The sequence below is a fragment of the Dreissena polymorpha genome, chromosome 2 (assembly GCF_020536995.1).
Source record: "Dreissena polymorpha isolate Duluth1 chromosome 2, UMN_Dpol_1.0, whole genome shotgun sequence".
Classification (NCBI taxonomy): domain Eukaryota; kingdom Metazoa; phylum Mollusca; class Bivalvia; order Myida; family Dreissenidae; genus Dreissena; species Dreissena polymorpha.
The window spans coordinates 117924556-117951389 of NC_068356.1; the positions used below are offsets into that span (position 1 = coordinate 117924556).

At 35.1% G+C, this 26834-nt stretch overlaps 1 protein-coding gene and 1 pseudogene across 1 annotated transcript; both read right to left on the bottom strand.

Moving 5' to 3' along the window:
- Positions 1–1517: 1517 nt before the first annotated feature.
- LOC127868681 (uncharacterized) lies at positions 1518–25823 on the bottom strand. The gene is made up of 9 exons (XM_052410623.1): positions 25713–25823; positions 15058–15144; positions 10122–10586; positions 8067–8376; positions 6817–6891; positions 5664–6019; positions 4599–4851; positions 2572–3453; positions 1518–1941 (listed from the first exon to the last, which is right to left on the bottom strand). Exons 3-9 carry the CDS (start codon positions 10503–10505, stop codon positions 1580–1582), a joined length of 2622 nt encoding a protein of 873 aa, XP_052266583.1. The 5' UTR covers positions 10506–10586; positions 15058–15144; positions 25713–25823; the 3' UTR covers positions 1518–1579.
- LOC127870510 (U2 spliceosomal RNA) lies at positions 22358–22494 on the bottom strand (annotated as a pseudogene).
- Positions 25824–26834: the final 1011 nt, after the last annotated feature.

A 26834-nucleotide genomic window follows, 5' to 3' on the forward strand; every position in this document is an offset into this window, starting at 1 on the left:
AATATTTTACCCTGATACAAAAGCCTTCAGATGCTTTATCTCCAGACCACATTTAAAAACATTCAGACAAAGTGATAATTGATTAAGATTATCTCAATGTTTTCCAATTATATGTATTACTTTTTATTATTTACAAAAGACTTAAGAAGGCATTTGTCAGGTCAGGAAGATTAAAAATTTATGAAATAATAATTTCAAGATGCCTCAATGGCACTTGAAAAAATTTGATCAATCTTTTTTCATCTGCTGTACAATTGCTGTTGAGTGAATACATTGAATGCATTTATCACTATCAATGCAAACTCCAATGCACAACTATGTTGACCACTTGCCATGCCAAGTTCCATAACTCTGACATGTATTTTGACAATTTGTCAATCATTTTATCTTTTAAAATTGAATTGTTAAGTTTTTGTATCATGGTATGATGCTCATGGTGAAGTATACTTTTTTGTTAAACCCAAATATATTGAAAAAAAAACGATATAAAATGCTGTTTCTCTCCTTTCATTTATTTAAAAAAAAATGTTGTTCACACAGTGCTGATAAAATATTTGATATTGCTTTGGTCTTTTAAGTCTTCCTCAAGAGATGGTATATCAAGAAACATACTTGTCACAAGTCCCTGCTGAAGGTGTTGAAAGAACAAGGGCATACTATCTATTATTTTGCTATAATCCCCAGAGGTAAAACAGGAGGATGAAAGCACTATCGATTAATTCTATAAGCACTGTTTGAATAACAAATTTCTCAATTCTATAACTTTCTGTTCTTGCATTCATTTATGATAAATCATTTGTTTGTTTTCAATGTTTCTTAATCAAAAATATTATATAATTAAGCGACATCTGTCACCTCTGAAAACATTTGCCAAACGTTGAATTTGCTCATGATGAGCAAAACTATTTTTTTGACAGGTGGTTTCAACTTCAAACAATGAAATACGTCATATTTCATACCTCCATGACCAAAGAGAATTTACCACTCTATATTTATTTTCGGAACAGGAAAAATTGCTCAAGTAGAGCAATTTCTACATAGCCAGCCATGATATATACCCTTCCTAAGCAATTTCTTTTTATGATATCAACTTGAATTTTAATAATTGTAGTCTGCAACCTTCTTCAATTGGTGATTGTCCAAAATTTGATTTTTGGTAAAGAGTATGTCACTTTGCCAATCAACAAATTTAACATGCTTCCATAATCCATATTCAAGGAATGCTTTCAATGAATTGCTTTCTATACTAGATTCTAATTCTTTTTCTGAGCATTTCTAAATTCCCTAAACTCTTAAAAAAACAACACTTTTTGGACTGTCCCAACGTGAAAGAGGTTGCATAGGACATATTATGTGCAACATAATATGAAAATACTTCTTTGGTAGGGTAACAATATTTTGGGACAAGAAGAAATTGCTCATCTTGAGCTATTTCTCCTTATCACAAAATGATTTCTACAAGAAAACCATTAAATATCGTAATTGTTTGGCAAAGGGTTATATAACTTTCACTTCACATAACTTATTTAGTGTTTAATTCCAATAAATGCAATGCCAGACCAGATTGTTCACAGTTTATTTAGTTCCTTTGCATTTGAAGAGTTATGTCCCTTTTCATTGACATTTCTTTGCGCAATCTCACCAATCTGGCTTTGAAAGGTTTTGGTTGTGTTTTGGGGTACAAGTTTAATGTTATATCTGGGAAACTTGGGTGATTTCTTCCAGGAAGAGTTGAAAAGACCTTCTCATCTTTCATCATCACTACAAACTCTTTGATGTCACTGTCCCTGTGTATATCACTCTTGGATTGGACACCACTTTTGCGACCTCCAGAGACCTGCTTTTCATATACTTGTCGTATCAATTTTCCAATACCGACCATTTGGCTGTGTCTGGCAATTGTATCTTGTGTCAATTGGCCAGCTGCATCTTTGACACTCTCTGAAATACATATTAAATTAATCAATAATGGAATATGCCACCATGCTCTAGCTAAGGAGAATATTTCCATGGCTTACTTTCATGTTTATGATTTAAACCTGATGTTGTGGGTACTCATTATAATTGTTTTGACAACAACAACAAAACAGTACCAATAACATAGGATTTAGTAAAGAATGACAGGATACTGATTAGAAAACTGCCACTTATGTACACCCTTTATGCTGGTCAAATCATTTTTTCAGAGATTTTTTTTTTAAAGAGAACTTGATGTCTGCATCAAACTTCTATCAGTGTTGCTTGTTAACCAAGAAATATAGATCAAGAAATGTTTATTGTTTGATCATGAAAGTCATCTAGCTAGGTAAAGGTCAAGAATGATTTACTGGCAGAACATTTTGTTCCTAGGCCTGTTATGTGTAAGTATTTAGTCTATGAAGAAATGTAGTACTTCAAAGAGAATACTTTAGATTCAGTATCAATCTGGGCCAGTCTGCTATTGCTAGGAAAATTCTGAAATTGCCGACATTTTTAACAACTTAAATACTTTTCCCAGAACAGAAAAATCTGATTTGCAAATACGATTCTCAAAAGATCACATATACTTCAGACGAAAGGCATCATATATACCTTTATATTGCTTGTTGTAATGCTCCATTTGTAAGTCCATTTCCATATTCTTCCCCAGTCCTCCATTTGGATTCACCGTTCTGTTCCAAATTAGTGTCTGCTGTAGGCGTGGTGAAACTGCTCCATTAATAGCAGAAAGAAGTTGATGGCAAACCAAGAAGTATTTCGGGTGATGATTCTCGTAGAAGCCTAACAAGTCGAATTTCCAGTGGCGGATGATTCTGCTCCCATCATTTTCGCGAATAGCATCTCTTTTAATTTTTTGATTCAATCCATGCCACAGGACTTTTATTGCGTAGTTCCTTTTGTTGTCCTGTAAACTACCAGCCACGGTTTTTCTTCTTTTTTTTAAACTTGGTTTAGAGTTCCTACACTCGTCGGTACACCACCATTTCCCTTCTGGTACATCTGTCTCTTCCATGTCCAGACATTCAAGGTGAAACCAAATACCATTCGGACAGGCCTTATTGTCACAAAAAACCATTGTAAGGCCTGGTTTTTCTGTCCGGCATACACAGTACTCTGAAGGACATTCATCACTGTCTTCCCCATTTGAGAAGACAATTTTCTTTACTGTTGGCTGGCTGGACAAGAAAACCATGTCAACAATTTTCCCAGCTATTTTGTTGAGGAAATGGACCTCTTCTTCTGTCTTTGATGGGAAATCCTGTGGTTTTTCTTCAATATCTGATGTAGACATGAAATGCATGGCTGCCAAAACCAAATAACCATTGGTGCAGAAGTCCAGGAATTCTTCGCTGTGGTTGAATGACTCCTTGATGTTTGTGGTAACACCCCTGTGGTTGAAGTAGTTTTTGAGCTGATAGAGTGTCCCCTTTTCTCTTCCACTGGATCCGGAGTAGAGCTCATCATAAATATCCTACAATTTAAAATATAAATGTCAAAACATCGTCACATATGGGAACCAGGTCTCTAGGATCAAGCTCAAGCATAGGTCAAAAGTTACACATTATGATTTATTATGCCTTATAATCTCTTCCGGCTAACTTCATACTACAAAATGTGTTTGCTCAAGATGACATTAATGCTTGTCAATTAGATTTTTTTTATATCTGATGACCAGTTTTGAAGCTGAAGATTTTTAAAGATTACCTTAAAAAATCAGCTTTTGTCATGGCAATCAGAGTTCTTGATATAATTTAATTATTTTAAGGAACTTAAATAGGACCATGCAAGGAACATTAGGGTGAAGTTTGGTTAGAATAGGCCCAGAACTTTAGAAGATGTTTAAGAAAAAGTGAGCAGATGCATGCACGCAATCACAATGGACCATTACATAAGCCCTCCTCGCCTTTGGCCAGCGGAGCTAAAAAATCAAATATATTTTGTCAACAGTATGCCACAATCTCACAAAACCAAAGTAGTATAAGAGAAATTAATGTGTTCACATTCTATTAAAATGTTAATGGTTTAAAAAAACTTGTGTTCTTTACATAGTTCTCTTCTCAAAGCTTTCAATTTAACACACAGATAAACCTGCTTTTTGACCAAAGGTGGTCCATTTTTAAACTTGTCAGATAATTCATCAAGACAAACATTCTCATCAATTTGATGATTTGACTTAAAATGTAGTCTCTAAAAGCAGACTTTATTTTCCTTCAATTAATATATGAGTCAAGTGACCTAATTTTTAGCCTACAGTAATTTGAATTTGTTCTGGATAGCATTTTCGACCCATACCATGACATAGCATTGAGTCCATAATGAGCCCTTTGTGCTCAGGTGAGCTAAAACCTTTAATCAATCATGTCAACAATTTTGACTGCACACACTTAACTTTGAATTCTGTTTAGCTTTGAAACTTTGAACTCTGTTAAGCTTTGAATGCATGAAAGTTTTCCATAACAATCATTGAATTCAATATCACAGGAAAGAATATTGGCCGACGAGGGATAGAACCTGACACCCCTGTATTGAATGCTACCAAGTCTTGAGCTCTGCTCAAAAGGATGAATGGTGCTGAACAATGAACATTTTTAATCACAAGTAGGGCTGTATGCTTAATTGAAGTAAGAGACATCTTTTGTGCCATTCTTGAATATTCATGGTCAATCCCTGCAACTGTTGCCACGGAGAATTTGCGTTGATACGCGCACACTGTGCATTATTTCCCCTTTCGACACTTAGTCCATCTGCATGCAGGATAACTGTCATCGGATCTCCATTTGGTGTCACAGGAACATATTTATGGTATTCATCCATGATGTCTATGGTATCAGACACCTGACTTTCATCTTTGTCAAGTACACCAAGAGGCACCTGAAATGAGTATTCATTCTACTTAAAACATATCACAAACAAATAATGAAACAAAATATCTGCATACAGTGTTGTCACGGATCAGTCTGTGTAGTTTGCACAGACTGAAGGGAGACATTTACACAATGTCATGATATTCTGTTTCTAAAAGGTCTTCTCTATAATTGAAAACAGATTTGCAGACCTAACAAGCACTTTTAGGCTGACATTTTAGGCAACTACATGTACACCATATAATAACAAGAGAACATCAGAAGGGGTCAAATATATGCGCTTGTACACAACTTCATATCATGGTTATAATTCGTGTATGTTTTGTATAGAATGTTCTATGTTTGGGTTTTGCAATTAAATATATTGAATAGCAAAGGAGATCCAGCAAACACAGAAGTTGCTAACAGATGGACAGACAGACAGATGAACGCCATAATATAATAAAACTATTCAGGCACATAAAAAACAGCTACCAAACATTAGGAATAATCATTCAATTTTATTCCACTCAATTTAAATTAATTCACATTTTCCTTTTGTTAAATATCTAGAAATTTTTACATTAAATTAGAATTTTCAGTTGAAAACTTGTTAACCTTTGGGTTTGATCTATTTGTACCATCATTTTCAGGGCAAAAGTATTTCATTTACTTCCCACGTGCATTTTCCAAACATCATGTTTTCCTGTATTTATTCTGCAGTGGTATGCACTTGTTGCTTTCTTTGCAAGTGACTTGTAACTCATGAGTGCTATATAAATTGGGAAATGGTGGATGGCATAAAATTAAAAGTTAAAACCAAGGATAAAAAATACTTACAAGATTGCTTTTCGAAGATGACTCTTTCGAGTATCTGTGTTGCATGTGCCAGTTGATGTCCCCTGACAAGCGCTTAAAAGCCGGGATATGGTCGCATAGTACCCTGATCACAACAATCGTCATTTCAAACCGGAGATCAACCTCGTCCATTTCCGAAGGGAGATACCTTTCAAGGGGAATTTTGAGAATGTCCTGTGGTGTTGGCCAGGCATCTGATAAATGTGTTGTTGGTATCCTGTCACGCGCTGCATACGCTTGGACCATGTTAAATATCTTGTTTCTTTTATCTCGTGTCTGGTGTCTAACTGTGGTTTTTTGGTTGACATTGTCAAAGCACAATGAAAATCCAAATCTACCTAAAATATGTAAATGCACATTTTTTACCACTTGAGTTTTTATTTACCTCTTGGGTGCCTGCAGATGAAGAAAACAATTGCTCATAATTGGCAATTTCCACTTTTGTCATTCACAACAAGATCAAAAGATTTATAAGAACAGCACATCTAAAATGCTTTGTGTAATTTAATATAGCTTGTCAAATGTTGAGTTATCTGCTGCAAATTGTTACAGGGACAAATCACTAAAGACTTCACACAAATGTTTTGTAAATGGTCTGAATCATAAAAACACACCTCAACAGCACAAGTTATGACTTTGTTGAATGATTATTTTGGTTAAATTACAAAACAATATTTAACTTACAACATCAATAAGAACTAATTGAAATCCATAAATGAACCAAGATGTGATTGTGAAACCTCTATGTCCATTTACCACTTTGACCTTCTGTTCAATCTTGACCTGTCATTTGCATATGAAGTTGCTATCTGCAATGGCTAAAAATTATGGTAAATGTAAAAGTTGGACGCAAACTTCGATTTGACCTTGAAGGATGACACTGACCTGTCCCACCTCAACATTTACATCTTTATGAGATACATGTGCATGCCAAATATGAAATTGCTATCTGCAATGGCTCAAAATGTATAGCCAATGTAAAAGTTAAAGGCAAGCCAAGGGGAAAAACAGACAGAGCAAAAACAAAAATAATCCCCCCCCCCACACACACACTGTTGCTGGTGCCTGATGGCTTTAGCACTTCTCACAAATAAGGGGGTTAAAAAATGATTTAATTGTTATGAAATTTCATTACCTTCATGTTCAATTTTGCTCGTTTTTGTTGTGCTTTCATCTGTTTCTTGTTGTTGTGACAGAGAACTTCCGTTGTCTGTTGAATGTAAATAAAGATCAAGTTAAGTGATTATAGTATGTGCATTTCCAAGGGAAGCTGCATATAATCAGTCTAGTTCTGGATCAAATTATGAAGCTAAATAGTCATGGAAACGTGTACATGTCTGTTTCAGGAAGCTTAATCTAGGTATTTTATCAGACAGTATGGAAGTAAAATGCAGACAGGTACTGCACAAATCCTAATTGACGAGAAACAGTCACGAGATTTGCTATTATGATTACAATTTGAATATGATTGTCACCATTGATAGGAATACATACATATAATGCCAAATATAAAGACTAACAAGAGCACCGCAGAGCGGAACAATATACGCCCGAAAATTGATAGTCAATATATAAAATTGATAGTCAATGGCAAGTTACTCTGGGGTTACACATAGACAGACGCTGGATGGACAAACACCTCATAACATAATAAGACCCCTCGGGCGTATAAAATGAAGAGACTTTCTAATTTTCTTAACAAGTTAACAATCAAATATTGCAACAGAGTATTTACACATATTACTAGCAAGATCTTATGTCATGACTTGGCATGTTGGCTTAACCCATTACCTGACAATAAAGAGATTTTAAGATTTTGGAAAAGGTGACTCTAGAAATTGTGTGAAATGAAAGGTTGTTCAACTTGAGCATCTTATCCCACAATGGATACAACCCAACCAAAACAATATCTTGACATTCTATTACAATATCAATTGCCTTAAGCTCCTTTTAATTTGGGACAGTACAATATGTAACAAACTTTGCCGTTTGGTAAAGTGTTAATTGAAGTAAATGAATAAAGATTTTTATTGAACACTTGAGAGGTTTTGCCAGTTAAGCTTAATATATCAACCCTTTGTCAAACACGTAATTTAAAACTGTTACTCAATATGAACTATCTTTAACATATAAATACAGCTTTTGATTTCCAAAACAGCAGTGACAAAGCGAGATATTGCTCATAAAGAGCCAATACTCAATTTGTCACAGTGATTTATAGAATATTATATAACAATAGTGCAAGAATGGGCCTTAATGGCTCAACTGAAAAAACTTGACTTCTATTTTTATTACCATTGTTGTTCAAAGTTATATCTACAATTAAGCATTCAATTAATATCTGATCTGCTGTTAAACATCAAGATTGTCTATATATAATACTACCGTGGTCAGATTCTTGTGGCGAGTCAGATGGTTGTGGTGACAGCTGAGTAGACACTTGCATTTCAGTTGGACTTGTATGTTCCTGATCAAGAATGGATTCTATGGATGGTAACGAATCTGAATCGTCCCCTCCTGTTGCATATGGGATGGTGTCAGAAGCAGATGTTTCTGATGGAAGCAACAGATAATCTGTAACTGTTCTCTTCCACTCAAAAACTGCACAGTCATACTCTTTCCGCACCCTGTCTAGTGAATGCCTGGTTCCCTTAATTCCAGTTGCCAGACCTAGATGCTCGAATCTGCTGAACATCTGTAAATAATAATTATTTCTATAATATAACTTGACACATTACTAAAGGACACATTTTGGAATGTCCCAAATTGAAAGAGGTTGCAGGCGACAAATAAGATTGAAATGGATTGTGGTGAAATTGATTTTGTAGGGTAGAAATTATTGTGATAAAAGGGGAAATTGCCCATCTTGAGCACTTTGGCCTTATATCATAATGATTTATAGCGTCGTCTGCAACAAACCTGTAAACTCCTGTTACTGTTTGGTAATGGGTTAATACTGAAACTACTCTTAGGCCCAACTTTTTAATAAGTGGCATTCTCTTTACAATTCTACATTATAAACAAGAGGCCCTTAATCAACCTTAAGCACTCCAATGGTTTTAGAGATGATTTTTAAAAGTTGCACTATTTAAAGAAGATTTTTAAAAAGTTGCAGTATTTACAATAAAATGAGAACAAGCCCTGTCCTTAGTTGCAATATTTCCTATCGGATCAAACTCATCAAAGAATCTGAAGGTGTTCTTCCCAAATATAATTTTTGCCAAATATCGATGAAATCTAATAAATGGTTATAGAGATCATTTTTACACATTTTAAATCAGAATGAAGGTCTGAAACCATATACTCCCAACGTTACATTTGAGGGAATGAAAAGGCTTAAACAGCCAAGATTTATTTGTGAAAACGCTGTATCCTCTTTACTTCTTTGAACTTCAATTTGACCTATATCTGAAAGATGACCTTGATCTGTCACCCATCAAAATCCGAACAGATACATGGATGCCAAATATGAAGTTGCTATCTGCATTAGGGCCAATGTTACAGTTTGATGCAAACAAGCAAGACAATGTCTCCCAATTGGGTGGGGAGACGCATATATAACTATCTCAGCATGTGCATTCTGCATAATATAAATACTAATTATAAATAATTGAAATGTAATAAGAGTGCTTGTAAGGACAACAAGATGCATGCATGAAAGCGGTATGCCCCCCTTTCTGCTTTGACCTTCAATTTGACCTTGAAGGATGACCTGGATCTTTCATCACTCAAAATGTGAAGCTCCATGAGATACACATGCATGCCAAATATAAAGTTGCTATCTTCAATATTGCAAAAGTTATGAGCAAACTTTAACCAAGGTTAAAGTTTTGGGACACACATACAATGACAGACAGGCCAAAAACAATAAACCCCCAATCAATTGATTCCGGGCCATAAACATATCTAGTGACAAAATATCAAAATGCAGACAACAGTTAAAACTGTAAAAGAATATGAAGAAATTGCTTTGTAAGGGTAGAGATCATGATGGAAAATTGAGATTTTGAGCAATTTCTCTTTTCATAACACTAATTTCAAAAGTGATATGCAACAAACTCGTAAAGACATATTATTGTTAGTTAATAGGTAAAATTTGGCCTTAGCCAAAGGTGATATAAAAGCGCATTTTAGTCTATAGAACCAATTGTTTAAAAAGCATTCTGCAGATGAATGTTTAGTGTATAGAGAAAAAAAAATTGAAGCTTCAATATATTTGTGTGTATATACATCTATAACTGACAACTGAAGAAACCATTGTGGCACATAATTAAGTAGCTCAAAACGAGCACATTCTCATTTGGTCATAATGGCAAGTTCAATTACAGTATGAGAACTTTATAATTGTTGTATGCTGATATTTTCAATTCTTATCAATTACAAAATTCACATTGGAGTATGGATTAAAGCAAATATTTAAAAAGCAAGCTTGGTTCTTACCTCTCTCTTGCAGCCTGCAAGCCACATCTGTATTGAATTCAGTTCCTGGAGATCATACATTATACGTGGCTTCCTTTGATACAGTATGATTGCCAGGAGGGTCCCTATGGTTGGTTTGGCAGATGTAGATGGATTTGATGCCAGTCCAAGATAATTACTACTGTTTTTTGTTGTAGTTGCACCAATTAACACGTTCGTCAGCATTGGACATTCTTTCACCCCTTCCTGGTACCTTGTTTCCCATGAAAAGTTTTTCATCTCCTCCAAGGATTTACCTCCCTTGAATATTGATTGTGCATTTTGACATAGTCTGGATACTTCCTTTCGCACAGTTTGTTGGATCATGCTGTTCACGGCATTCTTAAATCCTACACGTGCTGCCATCAATGCAGAAAGCCCTCTGCTGTACTGACGACGGCGAATGTAGCCAAGGGCCTTTTGGACATCTGCTTCGATTCGGGTCAACTAGGGGAAAAAAAGAACATTGACCTTTGGTTTGATGACTTAGACGAAAAGCATCTAAAATGAAGTGTTTGGATCTAAAACAAATGTATTCATTTCCCTAACAGGAACTGTATATTGAAACAGTGTAATCAAATAACATGAGGGCAATGATGGCCCTGTATCGCTCCACTACTGAAAATAAGGCTGAAACAAATATTCTCGGCATGTCCAAATACTAAAATGTAGGCCCTATTTAAGCACATGTTCACTATTGTGACCCCCTGGGCTGGGTCAAATTAAACCCAGGGGCATTATTTTCAAAAACTTTGTAGACGACTACTATATCTAATTACATACAAAGTGTGGTAGCCCTAGGTCCTAGAGTAATGAACAAGATAGTTTAAAGTTTTCACAAAATAAGCAAGATATATGGGTATATAATGTTCAGTTTTGTGACCCCCGGTTAGGGGTCAAATTTTACCCAAAGAGCATAATTTGAACAAACTTGGTAGAGGTCTGAAAGATGTTACTGCATACCAAATTTTGTAGCTCTAGGCCCAATGTTTATGGACAAGAAGATGTTTTCACATAATAGGCCTTATATAAGCATGTTCAATTTTGTGACCCCTGGGACAGGGTCAAATTTGATCCCTGGGGTATAATTTGAAGAAATGTGTTACAGGACTATAAGTTGTCACTATATACCAAATATAATAGCACAAGGCCCAATGGTTATGGACAAAAAAAATAAAAGTTTCAACAAAATAGGCCTTATATAAGCAAATGTTCAATTTTGTGACCCTAGGGGCAGGGTCAAATTTGACCCCAGTGATATAACAAATTTGGAAGAGGACTATTAGATGTCACTACATACTAATTTTGGTAGCCCTAGGCCCATTGGTTATGGATAAGATGATTTTTAAAGTTTTCACATAATAGGCCAAATATAAGCATGTTCAATTTTGTGATCCCTGGGGCAGGGTCAAATTTGATCCCTGGGGCACAATTTTAAGAAATTAGGTAGAGGACTATAAGTTGTCACCACATACCAAATTTGATAGCCCTAGGCTCAATGGTTATTGACAATAACATTTTTAAAGTTTTCACAAAATAGGCCTTATATAAGCAAATTTTCAATTTTGTGACCCCCGGGACAGGGTCCTATTTAACCCCAGGGGCATAATTTGAAGAAATTTGAAAGAGGTTCACCCAAGGAACATTCCTGAGAAATTTCATCAGAATTTGACCAGTAGTTTAGGAGAACAAGATGTTTCAAGGAAAAGTTAATGCATGCACGGACGCACACATGACAGACACATGACCATGACATAAGCCCCGCTGGCCTTTGGCACGTGGAGCTAAAAATTGCTTAATCTGAAAAGATTACATTTTCCACACAAGGTTTTAGCCCTTTCAGTCCTAGCCTGTTTACCATTAAGCAAACCACAAATATTTCACATTTACAAATACAACAAGATGTCTTTGTGAAACACTTTGTCCCCAGTAGGTATTTGACCTTCAATTTGTTGTTTGACCTTGAAGAATGACTTTGACCTTTCACCACTCAAAATGTGCAGCTCCATTAGATACACATGCATGCCAAGTATCAAGTTGCTATCTTCAATATTGCAAAAGTTATGAGCAACGTTAACGTTTTGGGATACACACATACAATGAAACACACATACAATGACAGACACACAGGCAAAAAACAATATACCCCTGATCATTCGATCTGGGGGCATAAAAAGTATGCAGGCGACAATTAAGTTTGCAAAATAATTTAAAGCTTTGTAGTACATATAGGTAGTGTAGAAAGCATTGTGATAAAAAAAAGTGCTCAAATTAGATTTTTCTTGTTAGATCAGAGTCTTCCGGAAAAAAACTCGTAAAAGCCAGGAATAATACTTACAGTTTAAAGGTCAATTGGCAAAAATAAGGAAATTTGTTTTAATCTGCATTTCATATCACATAAACTCCTTCAAAAAATACTTACAAAATGAGGAATTTCTCACTTTGAAACAATTAATTTCAAATTGTGTCAGTGACAAGGAAGCAAAAAGTCACCTGAATGCATGAAAGAGTTAGAAGTTTCTAGCTTCATATATATCTATCAAGGAAATAGTACATGACATAACTTTGCTACCCTGTATGCAATTTATTAAATTTAATTTTAATGGATTTCTATATATGATAAGTCTGTCATAACAAATATTCTGACTGTGTAATATGGTAACTATTTATCAACCCTATTTATCATCCTGCAGTGTTTCATTTACATTTTCCAAGCAATAGGTCCCTTTTCCCCTTCATTTATAAATCGATGAGTCCAAAAGGGTGAAAATGAAATATTTTAAAATTGCTATGATTCCAAGTTTATAATTATATGACTCTGGATGCTCTCTAAAATTTAACACTGCATGACGGCAATAACCCTTTATAACTCCTCTACAAGATACAATTATTTACTAGGAGAGGGACTTGATATGCTGATAGCTTTTGTCCCAATCCATTTTTTAATCATAATTAATAAATCTCAAATTACTGAGCATGTCTGCTAAAAATATAATAAATGTATGTACAAACATTGTTTTCAATCACTTAGTTGTTAGATCACAACAATTGGATGCTGTGTTAATTAAAACTTTGAGCATACTCAATGCAAAACAAACTCAGACATTCTTGGGTCTTTTTTGTCTCCATTCAATGTGGTTTGTGATAGACAGACTGAACACAGACTTTTTTTAACAAAATAAGTATGTGTAAAGTTGAAACCAATCAAAAGCAGAAATGCTTGGGGTTGGTTTGACTTTAGCATGATCAATGTTTTATAACCTCTGGGCAAATATAGATCAGGCCTTTTTTGGGCCAATTTTAAAGCCATTATTTGGTTTATATTCCCTATGGCAAAAAGTATCTTTTTTTTTACCAAATTGAAGATTAAAATTCCCAATTGATGCTTAGAAAAAAAAGTAATGAAATAACAACAGGTTTACTTCTAATTATTAGCCCTAGATTAACCCATTTATGCCTAGTGTTATCTTCTGACCTTAACAGTTAGATGAGTCAATTTTCTATTAATGGGACTTCTGGTATTTTTTTTTCCTAATTTTATAATATTTCTTCAGGGTTGGCACGAAAAACCCGCCCCCGGGAAAACCCGGTTTTTCCCGCCCCGGGCAATACTCTGAAAGTGGGGCAATACTGGGCAATACTATTTTTTATTCATTAAACATGCAGTTGTAATTGTTTTTTATCATCCCTACTTCTCTGCTAGCCTCTATTGTAAAGAAAAATCCCCAAATAGAATCTCTAGGTTTCATGTTTGTGCAGATTACAAAAGAATTACAATAACAGTCATTAAACTTTAAAGTCAGAATTGATAATGAGTGATCATTGAAGAATTTTTTTTTTTAATTGAAACACAATTAACAGAAATCTGTCACTTACTGTAGCAATCAAAGCATGTTTTCACAGTTAATGGGAGGGCCCTAATTGGCACTTATCTGTGTACCTTTTATGGCCCCTAATAAACAGTTAGAGGGCCTTTGTCTGGCCCTAATAGGCCCAATGTTTATCTAAGCGGCCCAGTGTTATTGTTAGTTGAACAAACTGTGTGAGTGTCATAAATGATGACATAAAACTGTGTCAATAATTTAAAACACTAAATTGGGGCACGAGTCTTAATGCAACATGAGATCAACAAAATTATTTGAATGATAACAAAAAGATAGATTACATGTATAATCCATCATAACTCTACCCATTTCCCTTTACCTTCATAAAAACCATTCTGTTACATATCATATCATATTTTTAGAAAAATAATGTAAGTGAGTTCATGAAATGTCAATCAGATAAAACACAGATACCAAGTTATACCCAGTATTGTCCATAAAGACCAAGACCATTAAATTGACTTTCATTAATGTAAAAATAAGAAAGTATTATTAGGATTCCAAACTTTCCACATGATGTAGTTGGTTAAAATATAACAATTAGTTTCTAATTATTAATAATTAATGGATATGTTTGTATACAGACTAATAATTATATAAGTTATATAATTGTGTAATATCTTTATTACCCAGTTAAGCCCATCCAAAACAAACACAAAATGAATTGCACTTTTTTGCAGAAAAAAAGTAATTATTAATTTGCATCCACATGAAGTAGAAGTTAACAGTGTAAATAATAGAATAGAATTGCTAAAATTAATAGTTATTTTCTGTATGTACTAAATCATTATTAGGCATAAATGGGTTAATATAGCAGTACAGTATGTTTACAATCAGTAAGAATTATTGAATATACCCTCATTTAAACTTAAAATCATCAACATTTAAGTAAACCCTTTCTTCCCAATTTTGTCCAAAATTACAATTAATTTTCCCATTCCCAGGGGTATGGGTCATATTCCCAAAATGACATAAAAAAGCCCTGTAGAAAGCAACAAAGTTTAATCTATTGTATAAAGATAAGCATTACTTACCGGTACTGATTTGGGTTTGGTTTTTGTTGAAAAAGTTTGTGTTGGTTGAACAGTGTGGCTTGCTGGGTCAGTAGATGAAGTTGTTGGCTACAAAATACAAATAGAGTCTTAACAAGTTTCACGAAAAGCTGTCTGTAAATGTCTGCAGAAGAGTCCTGAAAAATGTTTGAATGTAAAATAAAAATGAATTACTTAAAATGAGCTAATTCTCATAACTGCACATTGTTTATCTGGATCAAACCAATTACATCAATTATACTTGATTTAATTATTTAATCCCTTTTACAATTTATTGATTCAACTTTGAAATACTGTACTTCTATTCTATTAACTTTCAGATAGCAATTAGGATCTGCTGTTTCAATACAACATTAAGCTTCGTAGTGTTATACAGAAAATATCCTCATCAATATCAATTTCTTCTTTCGTCAATTGGTTTTAAAGGTCATCTGCTGCAACACACAAAAATGTGTCTGCTAGAAAAAAAGAGTTAAAAAAAATGTAACAAAAACCAGAAAAACCATTCTAACATAATTCAATACGTCAGTGCAACACTAACCCAAGTGCTCTTGAATTCAACAGAACTTGGGTTATTGTCAATATGAGCACTTTCTCCTTTTATCACAATGATTTCTACCCTACCCAACCAATTTCTAATCTTTTTTTAATTTGTAATGGAAAATTAAGAAATTGGTTAGGTAGGGAAGAAATCATTGTGATAAAAGGAGAATTTTCCATTACAAATTTATTTGTCATCTTCAAATTAGAATAATTTTTTATTTTTTTTTGAATGCTTTCAAATAGCCTATCAACTAGTCAAACATATTCTAATCAACATTGGTTGGATAACTGATTATGAATTCATTATTTCTGTACATCTATCAAATGAATGATTCATGAAACAAGTTATCCTGCAAGTTTGTCACATCAGTTATCATTGCAATTTAAACAAGAGCACCACATATTGTGTGCGAATGCTTTGCTGTGGGTGCAGGTCAAAGTGACCTTGACCTTTGGCCTAGTGACCATAAATGGGCATGGCATGTAGAAGAAATGAAGGTGCAGATACATATCAAGTAACACAGTTGTAGGTGGAAGAACTTTGATTTTAAAGGCAATGTTCAAATGTGTGACAAATTATTAAGATTTTAGCATTATGTGGACGACGAGCTGGCTATGACAACATCTCGGGTTTCCTCCGATAACAGCCAAGCTAATAAAACAGATAAGTGATAATTAATCCATTTGGGTACCAACTATCACATACATCTAAAATACATGTCCAATCAATTATTATAAATAAAAGAAGGGTGAACGTCTCAGGGCTACATAGGGCAACAGTTCAAGGGGGAAATGACCTGATACTGTCTCAAATCATCACAATTATCTTTAACTAGATTTGAATAATTCTTCTCCAAATACATGGCATTGAAAACAATTTGACAAAATCTATCAGCAAAATCTTCTTAAAATGCTTTATTATATTCTCTGGCAGAGTGAGCTATCTATATGAGAAATGGGGTTAAACGTTTCATAAATGCCCTACACATACAGTACAATCAAAGTGAGTTTACCTTTTGTGGAGAAGCAGTTCTTAGTCTTTTTATCTTCCTTGGAGTAGGTACCGGACTCCGTAATTTCTTGGCGAGATAGGTGGTACCCCCTGTCGATCCTTTTAATCGTTCCAGTGCTTCTTGCTTCGCAACTGAAGATTTGGCCATGGAAACAAGCATCCACGAACATGATTCACAGAGGAAGCGTTGATTTTTTGAATCGGGTGTTATTTGCACAGTAAATTCTTCTTCGATTATGTCTTTTAACGTCTTGTCGATCTTTTTAAGTTTTGCACTTGCTCCCAAACTTCTCCGACCGTAAGATTTCTTCTGTTTTGAAAATTCCTTCCCGCAATTGCAACATTTTGTTAGATCTAAATTCATTTTCAAATAATATTTTCTCAAACGTCGGCCATCTTGTAAAAAGCTCTGTTCCGGCGTTTAAAGTGATTACTCTGGTACATGCAAAAACGGCGGGGTACCATCGCGGGCTTTTTCTTTGTTATGTAAACATCGTAGTAGGATTACCTTATATGGCATAGCTCCTCCTACATTTCTTTTTCAAATCTCGCGAGATCACGCGGTAACTGTCATGGCCGAAATTTGATCGAGTTTTTATTGGGAAATCTAATTTTCGATAAAAGTATGTTTTATCTCGTTAACTGTTTATTTTTTTCGTCTGGGAATGAATACAAATTGTTTTCTTGGGTGATCCTTACTCTAATTGCCGGAGAAAATGTTATTTTATAGATTTTGATTTTGCTCCATTGCTTCTATCGTCTCGACTTGTAACTCGAAACGTAGTGTTAACGGAGAGCAGAGTGAGAGTTACATTATTGCAACTAGAACATCGTGGGCTCGACTCTTTGAAAGTTTCACATGTTTGTGTCTACGTACCAAATACTCCGTTCAGTTGTATTCACCTGGTAAATGGTCATTTAACAATTTGGTGTGCATTATACATTGATACAAAGCTATTCTGACTGCTAACTTGCGAGAAATTCATTGTGTCTTTCCTCAATTGGCCATATTTGGCGCGCGCTTGTTGTTGTTGCTGTAGGGCTATGTACTACTATGTTGAAAGGGCTGTTGTCGACATAGCGAATAGCGCGTATGAGGGGCATTTGATGGCACTGCTTTTTGAGAAGAGCAAAGATATAAGCCAAGTGATTTAGTGCGTTGTTATTTGTGTATTTATTCTATGTATGTGATATGTTGCTTTGTTAATTTGCGTGCGTATGTGAGCGTGCGTCATGTAATTGCGGATTGCGCCAGTAAAGTGAAAGTGAAAGCATCAGGCTCGTGAAAGCAAAAGGAAAGTAGAAGTGGATGTGGAAAGTAGTTCGAAGCGGATTTCGTATTGTGTTTTGAGTGATTTGTTATTGAGCGGTGATGATTAGCGCAAGAGATAGATGAATGTATGTTGTGTGCACTGTAATGTAGCGTCGCTGCACTTGCGAAGAGACTCAGAGTTGCTGTGTATGCGGACTATGTTGTGGGCATGCGCGTGTGGGCATGCGCGTATGGCTGGTTAATTATGGTAATTTTAACATTTTGCGAGGGATTCCGGAAATAGTTATGGTAATAACTACACATTTTGCCGGGGATTCCGGAAATAGTCGCTGCATCACGATTGGCTGATTTATGGTGAAAACACACTAAGATTTTTGCTTCAAGTGGTGATTGTCGAAAGTAGTGCCTATTTGTAAAGAGTTCTCTTTCTCTTCTGGATGAAAAGCCATTTCGCGATCGCGCCCATTCCTTTAGTGGTTATCAACTGTTTCCTAAGTGTGTCTGCAACATGTATTTCATTGGCAGCGACGTTGACAGACGAGAGTTTGTGGTGCATTTATTGAAGTGAAGGGATTTTGTCGAAATCTCACTGCCGAATCCCCGAGTTCGCTCGCTTGCATTTGGGCGAATGGGATTTTCTTAGAAGCTGCGTGATATGCGTTTCTGATTGCATCTTTCGGAATAAGATCGATTGATCTTTAAAACTGATACTAGCCTTGCGCACTCTGATGCAAAGAAAAGGCAGGACCATAAACGTCGGCCGTTCCATATTTGGGAATTAGATGCATTGTCAACTAAGTAATATACTCTTGACCAGTCAGGCGACCCCAAATCGTATACTGACCGAAGCCGCATACAGTTTGAGGCTGCCTGGCTGGTCACTATTGGGTTTTCTCATTTACCCAGAGAGTACTGAACATTTTGTCCTGGGTATCAATCAGTGTATAATCAACGATTTTAATAGCAATCAATGTCGGTTGCTCTTTTAAAGTGATAGTATGGGCATCTAACAGTGTATAGGTGTCTATCGCAACCGTTGTTTATTTTTTGGTGTTTTCACTTCATACACATGTATATTTGTTAATGCAGTATCAACATACTAAAACAACATCCCGGAAAGTGAAAAAAAATGCATTTGAATAACAACCGTACTTTGTGAATCTCAATTAAGTTTTAGTGCAGATTCGTTCATACGACACAAAGACACTCTTTTGTTTTACGGATCATTTCGGCTTAGAGGACTGGGTGAGTCATGTAAAATATCGAATATAATTTATATACTTTTTTTATAAACAACTGGTAGCAAGATGAGTTGCAGATACTTGGTCTATTACCATATTTTAACTAACTCTTTTGACCAGTTAATTCTTTTCAGCTCAATTCATCAGTGAAAAATGCCCATAATATCACTTTAAAGAACACACTGATAATGTCGTCGTCAGAGATTCGAAACTAACGACCGCGTTGTATAACATCGGGCCAATGGAAACCATTCGGCAAACCTATTTTGCTTTTCGAGTTAAAACTCGAAACACCTGCATTAGATATGAGTCGCATAGTGTGCGTAAAGCGTCGTCCCAGATTAGCGTGTGCATTAAGCCATGTTTCCTATCATGCGACCCTCGTATATCTATATATCAGCTGTCAAGAAATCCTTATCAGTAAGCACTGCATCAGCACAATTCATTTGAAAGACAAAATGAGCCTCGCTCTGGGAAAACACATGTGCATGTCCTTTCAGCGCTGTGGTTGGTATACACGCTTCTCACCAAGGCGATCCGGCTTCATTTCCAGACTCAGTTGTTGGCATGATGCGAGTGATTTAGTTTCTTAACTATATTGTAAACGTTTGTTTTATAATGCAGAACTGTTGGATAGAATTAAGAACATGATATTGAAGCGATAGATGCGGAATGTTATGTCCGTAACATTTAAAACATAAATAAATAATTTATTTAATTAAAAAAAAATAACGTTGAAATAAAATAAACAGATGTTAAATTCTATATGCCTATGACCACGCTGATCACGAATTCGTTGGAATTTTTAAGATATCTACAGCCGTTCAAAAGGTATCAATTTTTTAAAACTAAATCAAAAAATACACATGTATCATATAATACAAAAAAAAATATATTTTTGTTTTAATAAAACATAAACAGTTTATAGTGTTGTTTAAAGGTTTAAAAAAAAAATGAAAAAAAAAGAAAAAAGAAAAAAGTTATAATCAAAACATATTTTGCATTAAGCACCCTTTTCATAGACCGTCCCATTTACGTGCACAATTGAAATACGCTCTCTCGCTCTCTCGTTCGCTCCATCGAAATTAAACAATAAGATAGTGAAATCTATATGAATTTGACTCGCTGAATCCGAATCCGTTGTTAATTTTGCGACATCTTGATCCGAAAAAGAATTATTGAGTTTAAATGGTAAAATTCGATAAGAATGCAGCACACTTTTAACAGAAGCTCAAAATCCAGTATACCTTAAAATCCAGTTAAATAAAACAATCAGATAGTCCAATCGATGTGATTTTGTCTACCTGAACCCGATTCCGGTGCTACTTTTCCGATATATTGAACCGTTAAAGAATTATTGATGTTAAATGGTGCCGTTCGATAAGAATGCAGCAACCTTTTAAAGTAACATTACTACTCAAAATCAACGAAAATTTCGTACACTATTTCGTAAAATAAACTTAATCAATTAAAAATCAGTGTTCCTTGTGGCAATTGCCGAACTTTCAGCGCCAGGTATGGTAAAATAGATGTCTGTAGATACCAAACTGCTCGTTTTTATTATTGTTTTGCATATTTAATTCCAGTTTAATTTCCCGCAACGATATCTATTCATACGACACATGAACACTAACATGGTGTTCGTGTGTCGTATGAATAGATATATTCGCGGGAATAATGCCTTAAAAGAAAAGAATACATTTTAAATAGATGCAACTAATCACTCATTTAGTCACTCAGTCAGTCACTCACTCAATCACTCACTCCCTCACTTACAGTCAGTCACTTACTCAGTCAGTCACTCAATCACACAGTCACTCACTCAGTCCATCAGTCATTTAGTTTTTCGGATCAAGACTTTGGTATTAATTATCGGATACAGTTAGCCCTTCAATAATAGTGTAAGTTCGTTCGCACTTTTGTGTTTGAAAAGTCTTTTCGCTTAGCTCAAGGCAATATTGATAACAACAAGTGAGTGTCTGTAATTTTAATACACTGATGTGTGTATTAATTTTCATATTTTCAGTATAACCATATCGAGTGTCGAAATAATACGCTAATATTTCTTAAAAACAATTCAAATATTCTGTCCTTAGTTATTTAATAAGGCATTCGCAGAGGATTCTCGTTACATACCAGTCGTGATATTTTAATCTATATAAACTAATAATTGTAAAAAAATACGGTTTTAATTGTAAAAAAATACGGTATTATAGAACTTTTCTTTTTTCGTCAATCGCGGTTGACGGTCCCTTTAAATGACCACCATCAGAAAACGGCGCTTCGCGTGTATCGTCCGTCTCCAAACCTCAAATGTAAGGGTCACACTTTAAGTTTAAATAAAAGTTAAATGTAACCATAAACAGCTTGCCTTTTTATAACAATGGATTTGTGGGAAAAAGGTTGCCATTATTATGCGTTGTCAGTCGCTATAAAACGTGGTCAGTCATTATAAGGCATTGACAGTCGCTATAATACATGGTCAGCCGTTATAAGAAATTGTCAGTAGCTATAAAATGTTGTCAGTCATTATTCGGCGCTGTCAGTCGCTATAACGCGTTGTCAACCAGTATAAGGCGCTGTCAGTCGCTATAACACGTTGTCAACCAGTATAAGGCGCTGTCAGTCTTTATAACACGTTGTCAACCAGTATAAGGCGCTGTCAGTCGCTATAACACGTTGTCAACCAGTATAAGGCGCTGTCAGTCGCTATAACACGTTGTCAACCAGTATAAGGCGCTGTCATTCGCTATAACACGTTGTCAACCAGTATAAGGCGCTGTCAGTCGCCATAACACGTTGTCAACCAGTATAAGGCGCTGTCAGTCGCTATAACACGTTGTCAACCAGTATAAGGCGCTGTCAGTCGTTATAACACGTTGTCAACCAGTATAAGGCGCTGTCAGTCGATATAACACGTTGTTAACCAGTATAAGGCGCTGTCAGTCGCTATAACACGTTGTCAACCAGTATAAGGCGCTGTCCATCGCTATAACACGTTGTCAACCAGTATAAGGCGCTGTCAGTCTTTATAACACGTTGTCAACCAGTATAAGGCGCTGTCAGTCTTTATAACACGTTGTCAACCAGTATAAGGCGCTGTCAGTCTTTATAACACGTTGTCAACCAGTATAAGGCGCTGTCAGTCTTTATAACACGTTGTCAACCAGTATAAGGCGCTGTTACATAAGGCGTGGTTTATTATTGGTTTTGGTTAAGTGGGCCGATCCCGGAGGTACTGCAATACCGGGCCAACCCGTGACGAAAGCGGAGCAAGCCCCTGACATCTCATCTGTGTCAAAAAATCAGACTTTAGCATGATCAATGTTTTATAACATCTGGGCAAATATAGATCAGGCCTTTTTTGGGCCAATTTAAAAGCCATTATTTGGTTTATATTCCCTATGGCAAAAAGTATCTTTTTTTTTACCAAATTGAAGATTAAAATTCCCAATTGATGCTTAGAAAAAAAAAGTAATGAAATAACAACAGGTTTACTTCTAATTATTAGCCCTAGATTAACCCATTTATGCCTAGTGTTATCTTCTGACCTTAACAGTTAGATGAGTCAATTTTCTATTAATGGGACTTCTGGTATTTTTTTTCCCTAATTTTATAATATTTCTTCAGGGTTGGCACGAAAAACCCGCCCCCGGGAAAACCCGGTTTTTCCCGCCCCGGGCAATACTCTGAAAGTGGGGCAATACTGGGCAATACTATTTTTTATTCATTAAACATGCAGTTGTAATTGTTTTTTATCATCCCTACTTCTCTGCTAGCCTCTATTGTAAAGAAAAATCCCCAAATAGAATCTCTAGGTTTCATGTTTGTGCAGATTACAAAAGAATTACAATAACAGTCATTAAACTTTAAAGTCAGAATTGATAATGAGTGATCATTGAAGAATTTTTTTTTTTAATTGAAACACAATTAACAGAAATCTGTCACTTACTGTAGCAATCAAAGCATGTTTTCACAGTTAATGGGAGGGCCCTAATTGGCACTTATCTGTGTACCTTTTATGGCCCCTAATAAACAGTTAGAGGGCCTTTGTCTGGCCCTAATAGGCCCAATGTTTATCTAAGCGGCCCAGTGTTATTGTTAGTTGAACAAACTGTGTGAGTGTCATAAATGATGACATAAAACTGTGTCAATAATTTAAAACACTAAATTGGGGCACGAGTCTTAATGCAACATGAGATCAACAAAATTATTTGAATGATAACAAAAAGATAGATTACATGTATAATCCATCATAACTCTACCCATTTCCCTTTACCTTCATAAAAACCATTCTGTTACATATCATATCATATTTTTAGAAAAATAATGTAAGTGAGTTCATGAAATGTCAATCAGATAAAACACAGATACCAAGTTATACCCAGTATTGTCCATAAAGACCAAGACCATTAAATTGACTTTCATTAATGTAAAAATAAGAAAGTATTATTAGGATTCCAAACTTTCCACATGATGTAGTTGGTTAAAATGTAACAATTAGTTTCTAATTATTAATAATTAATGGATATGTTTGTATACAGACTAATAATTATATAAGTTATATAATTGTGTAATATCTTTATTACCCAGTTAAGCCCATCCAAAACAAACACAAAATGAATTGCACTTTTTTGCAGAAAAAAAGTAATTATTAATTTGCATCCACATGAAGTAGAAGTTAACAGTGTAAATAATAGAATAGAATTGCTAAAATTAATAGTTATTTTCTGTATGTACTAAATCATTATTAGGCATAAATGGGTTAATATAGCAGTACAGTATGTTTACAATCAGTAAGAATTATTGAATATACCCTCATTTAAACTTAAAATCATCAACATTTAAGTAAACCCTTTCTTCCCAATTTTGTCCAAAATTACACTTAAAATTCCCATTCCCAGGGGTATGGGTCATATTCCCAAAATGACATAAAAAAGCCCTGTAGAAAGCAACAAAGTTTAATCTATTGTATAAAGATAAGCATTACTTACCGGTACTGATTTGGGTTTGGTTTTTGTTGAAAAAGTTTGTGTTGGTTGAACAGTGTGGCTTGCTGGGTCAGTAGATGAAGTTGTTGGCTACAAAATACAAATAGAGTCTTAACAAGTTTCACGAAAAGCTGTCTGTAAATGTCTGCAGAAGAGTCCTGAAAAATGTTTGAATGTAAAATAAAAATGAATTACTTAAAATGAGCTAATTCTCATAACTGCACATTGTTTATCTGGATCAAACCAATTACATCAATTATACTTGATTTAATTATTTAATCCCTTTTACAATTTATTGATTCAACTTTGAAATACTGTACTTCTATTCTATTAACTTTCAGATAGCAATTAGGATCTGCTGTTTCAATACAACATTAAGCTTCGTAGTGTAATACAGAAAATATCCTCATCAATATCAATTTCTTCTTTCGTCAATTGGTTTTAAAGGTCATCTGCTGCAACACACAAAAATGTGTCTGCTAGAAAAAAAGAGTTAAAAAAAATGTAACAAAAACCAGAAAAACCATTCTAACATAATTCAATACGTCAGTGCAACACTAACCCAAGTGCTCTTGAATTCAACAGAACTTGGGTTATTGTCAATATGAGCACTTTCTCCTTTTATCACAATGATTTCTACCCTACCCAACCAATTTCTAATCTTTTTTTAATTTGTAATGGAAAATTAAGAAATTGGTTGGGTAGGGAAGAAATCATTGTGATAAAAGGAGAATTTTCCATTACAAATTTATTTGTCATCTTCAAATTAAAATAATTTTTTATTTTTTTTTGAATGCTTTCAAATAGCCTATCAACTAGTCAAACATATTCTAATCAACATTGGTTGGATAACTGATTATGAATTCATTATTTCTGTACATCTATCAAATGAATGATTCATGAAACAAGTTATCCTGCAAGTTTGTCACATCAGTTATCATTGCAATTTAAACAAGAGCACCACATATTGTGTGCGAATGCTTTGCTGTGGGTGCAGGTCAAAGTGACCTTGACCTTTGGCCTAGTGACCATAAATGGGCATGGCATGAAGAAGAAATGAAGGTGCAGATACATATCAAGTAACACAGTTGTAGGTGGAAGAACTTTGATTTTAAAGGCAATGTTCAAATGTGTGACAAATTATTAAGATTTTAGCATTATGTGGACGACGAGCTGGCTATGACAACATCTCGGGTTTCCTCCGATAACAGCCAAGCTAATAAAACAGATAAGTGATAATTAATCCATTTGGGTACCAACTATCACATACATCTAAAATACATGTCCAATCAATTATTATAAATAAAAGAAGGGTGAACGTCTCAGGGCTACATAGGGCAACAGTTCAAGGGGGAAATGACCTGATACTGTCTCAAATCATCACAATTATCTTTAACTAGATTTGAATAATTCTTCTCCAAATACATGGCATTGAAAACAATTTGACAAAATCTATCAGCAAAATCTTCTTAAAATGCTTTATTATATTCTCTGGCAGAGTGAGCTATCTATATGAGAAATGGGGTTAAACGTTTCATAAATGCCCTACACATACAGTACAATCAAAGTGAGTTTACCTTTTGTGGAGAAGCAGTTCTTAGTCTTTTTATCTTCCTTGGAGTAGGTACCGGACTCCGTAATTTCTTGGCGAGATAGGTGGTACCCCCTGTCGCTCCTTTTAATCGTTCCAGTGCTTCTTGCTTCGCAACTGAAGATTTGGCCATGGAAACAAGCATCCACGAACATGATTCACAGAGGAAGCGTTGATTTTTTGAATCGGGTGTTATTTGCACAGTAAATTCTTCTTCGATTATGTCTTTTAACGTCTTGTCGATCTTTTTAAGTTTTGCACTTGCTCCCAAACTTCTCCGACCGTAAGATTTCTTCTGTTTTGAAAATTCCTTCCCGCAATTGCAACATTTTGTTAGATCTAAATTCATTTTCAAATAATATTTTCTCAAACGTCGGCCATCTTGTAAAAAGCTCTGTTCCGGCGTTTAAAGTGATTACTCTGGTACATGCAAAAACGGCGGGGTACCATCGCGGGCTTTTTCTTTGTTATGTAAACATCGTAGTAGGATTACCTTATATGGCATAGCTCCTCCTACATTTCTTTTTCAAATCTCGCGAGATCACGCGGTAACTGTCATGGCCGAAATTTGATCGAGTTTTTATTGGGAAATCTAATTTTCGATAAAAGTATGTTTTATCTCGTTAACTGTTTATTTTTTTCGTCTGGGAATGAATACAAATTGTTTTCTTGGGTGATCCTTACTCTAATTGCCGGAGAAAATGTTATTTTATAGATTTTGATTTTGCTCCATTGCTTCTATCGTCTCGACTTGTAACTCGAAACGTAGTGTTAACGGAGAGCAGAGTGAGAGTTACATTATTGCAACTAGAACATCGTGGGCTCGACTCTTTGAAAGTTTCACATGTTTGTGTCTACGTACCAAATACTCCGTTCAGTTGTATTCACCTGGTAAATGGTCATTTAACAATTTGGTGTGCATTATACATTGATACAAAGCTATTCTGACTGCTAACTTGCGAGAAATTCATTGTGTCTTTCCTCAATTGGCCATATTTGGCGCGCGCTTGTTGTTGTTGCTGTAGGGCTATGTACTACTATGTTGAAAGGGCTGTTGTCGACATAGCGAATAGCGCGTATGAGGGGCATTTGATGGCACTGCTTTTTG

Excerpts from the sequence above, each read along its gene's own strand:
- LOC127868681 (XM_052410623.1), bottom strand. The coding sequence starts at position 10,505 with ATGGCAGCACGTGTAGGATTTAAGAATGCCGTGAACAGCATGATCCAA. Across the intron at positions 6,020-6,816 it reads GAGCAAAATTGAACATGAAG|GTAGATTTGGATTTTCATTG; the intron begins GTAATGAAATTT and ends TACATATTTTAG. Across the intron at positions 1,942-2,571 it reads TTACAACAAGCAATATAAAG|AGAGTGTCAAAGATGCAGCT; the intron begins GTATATATGATG and ends TATGTATTTCAG.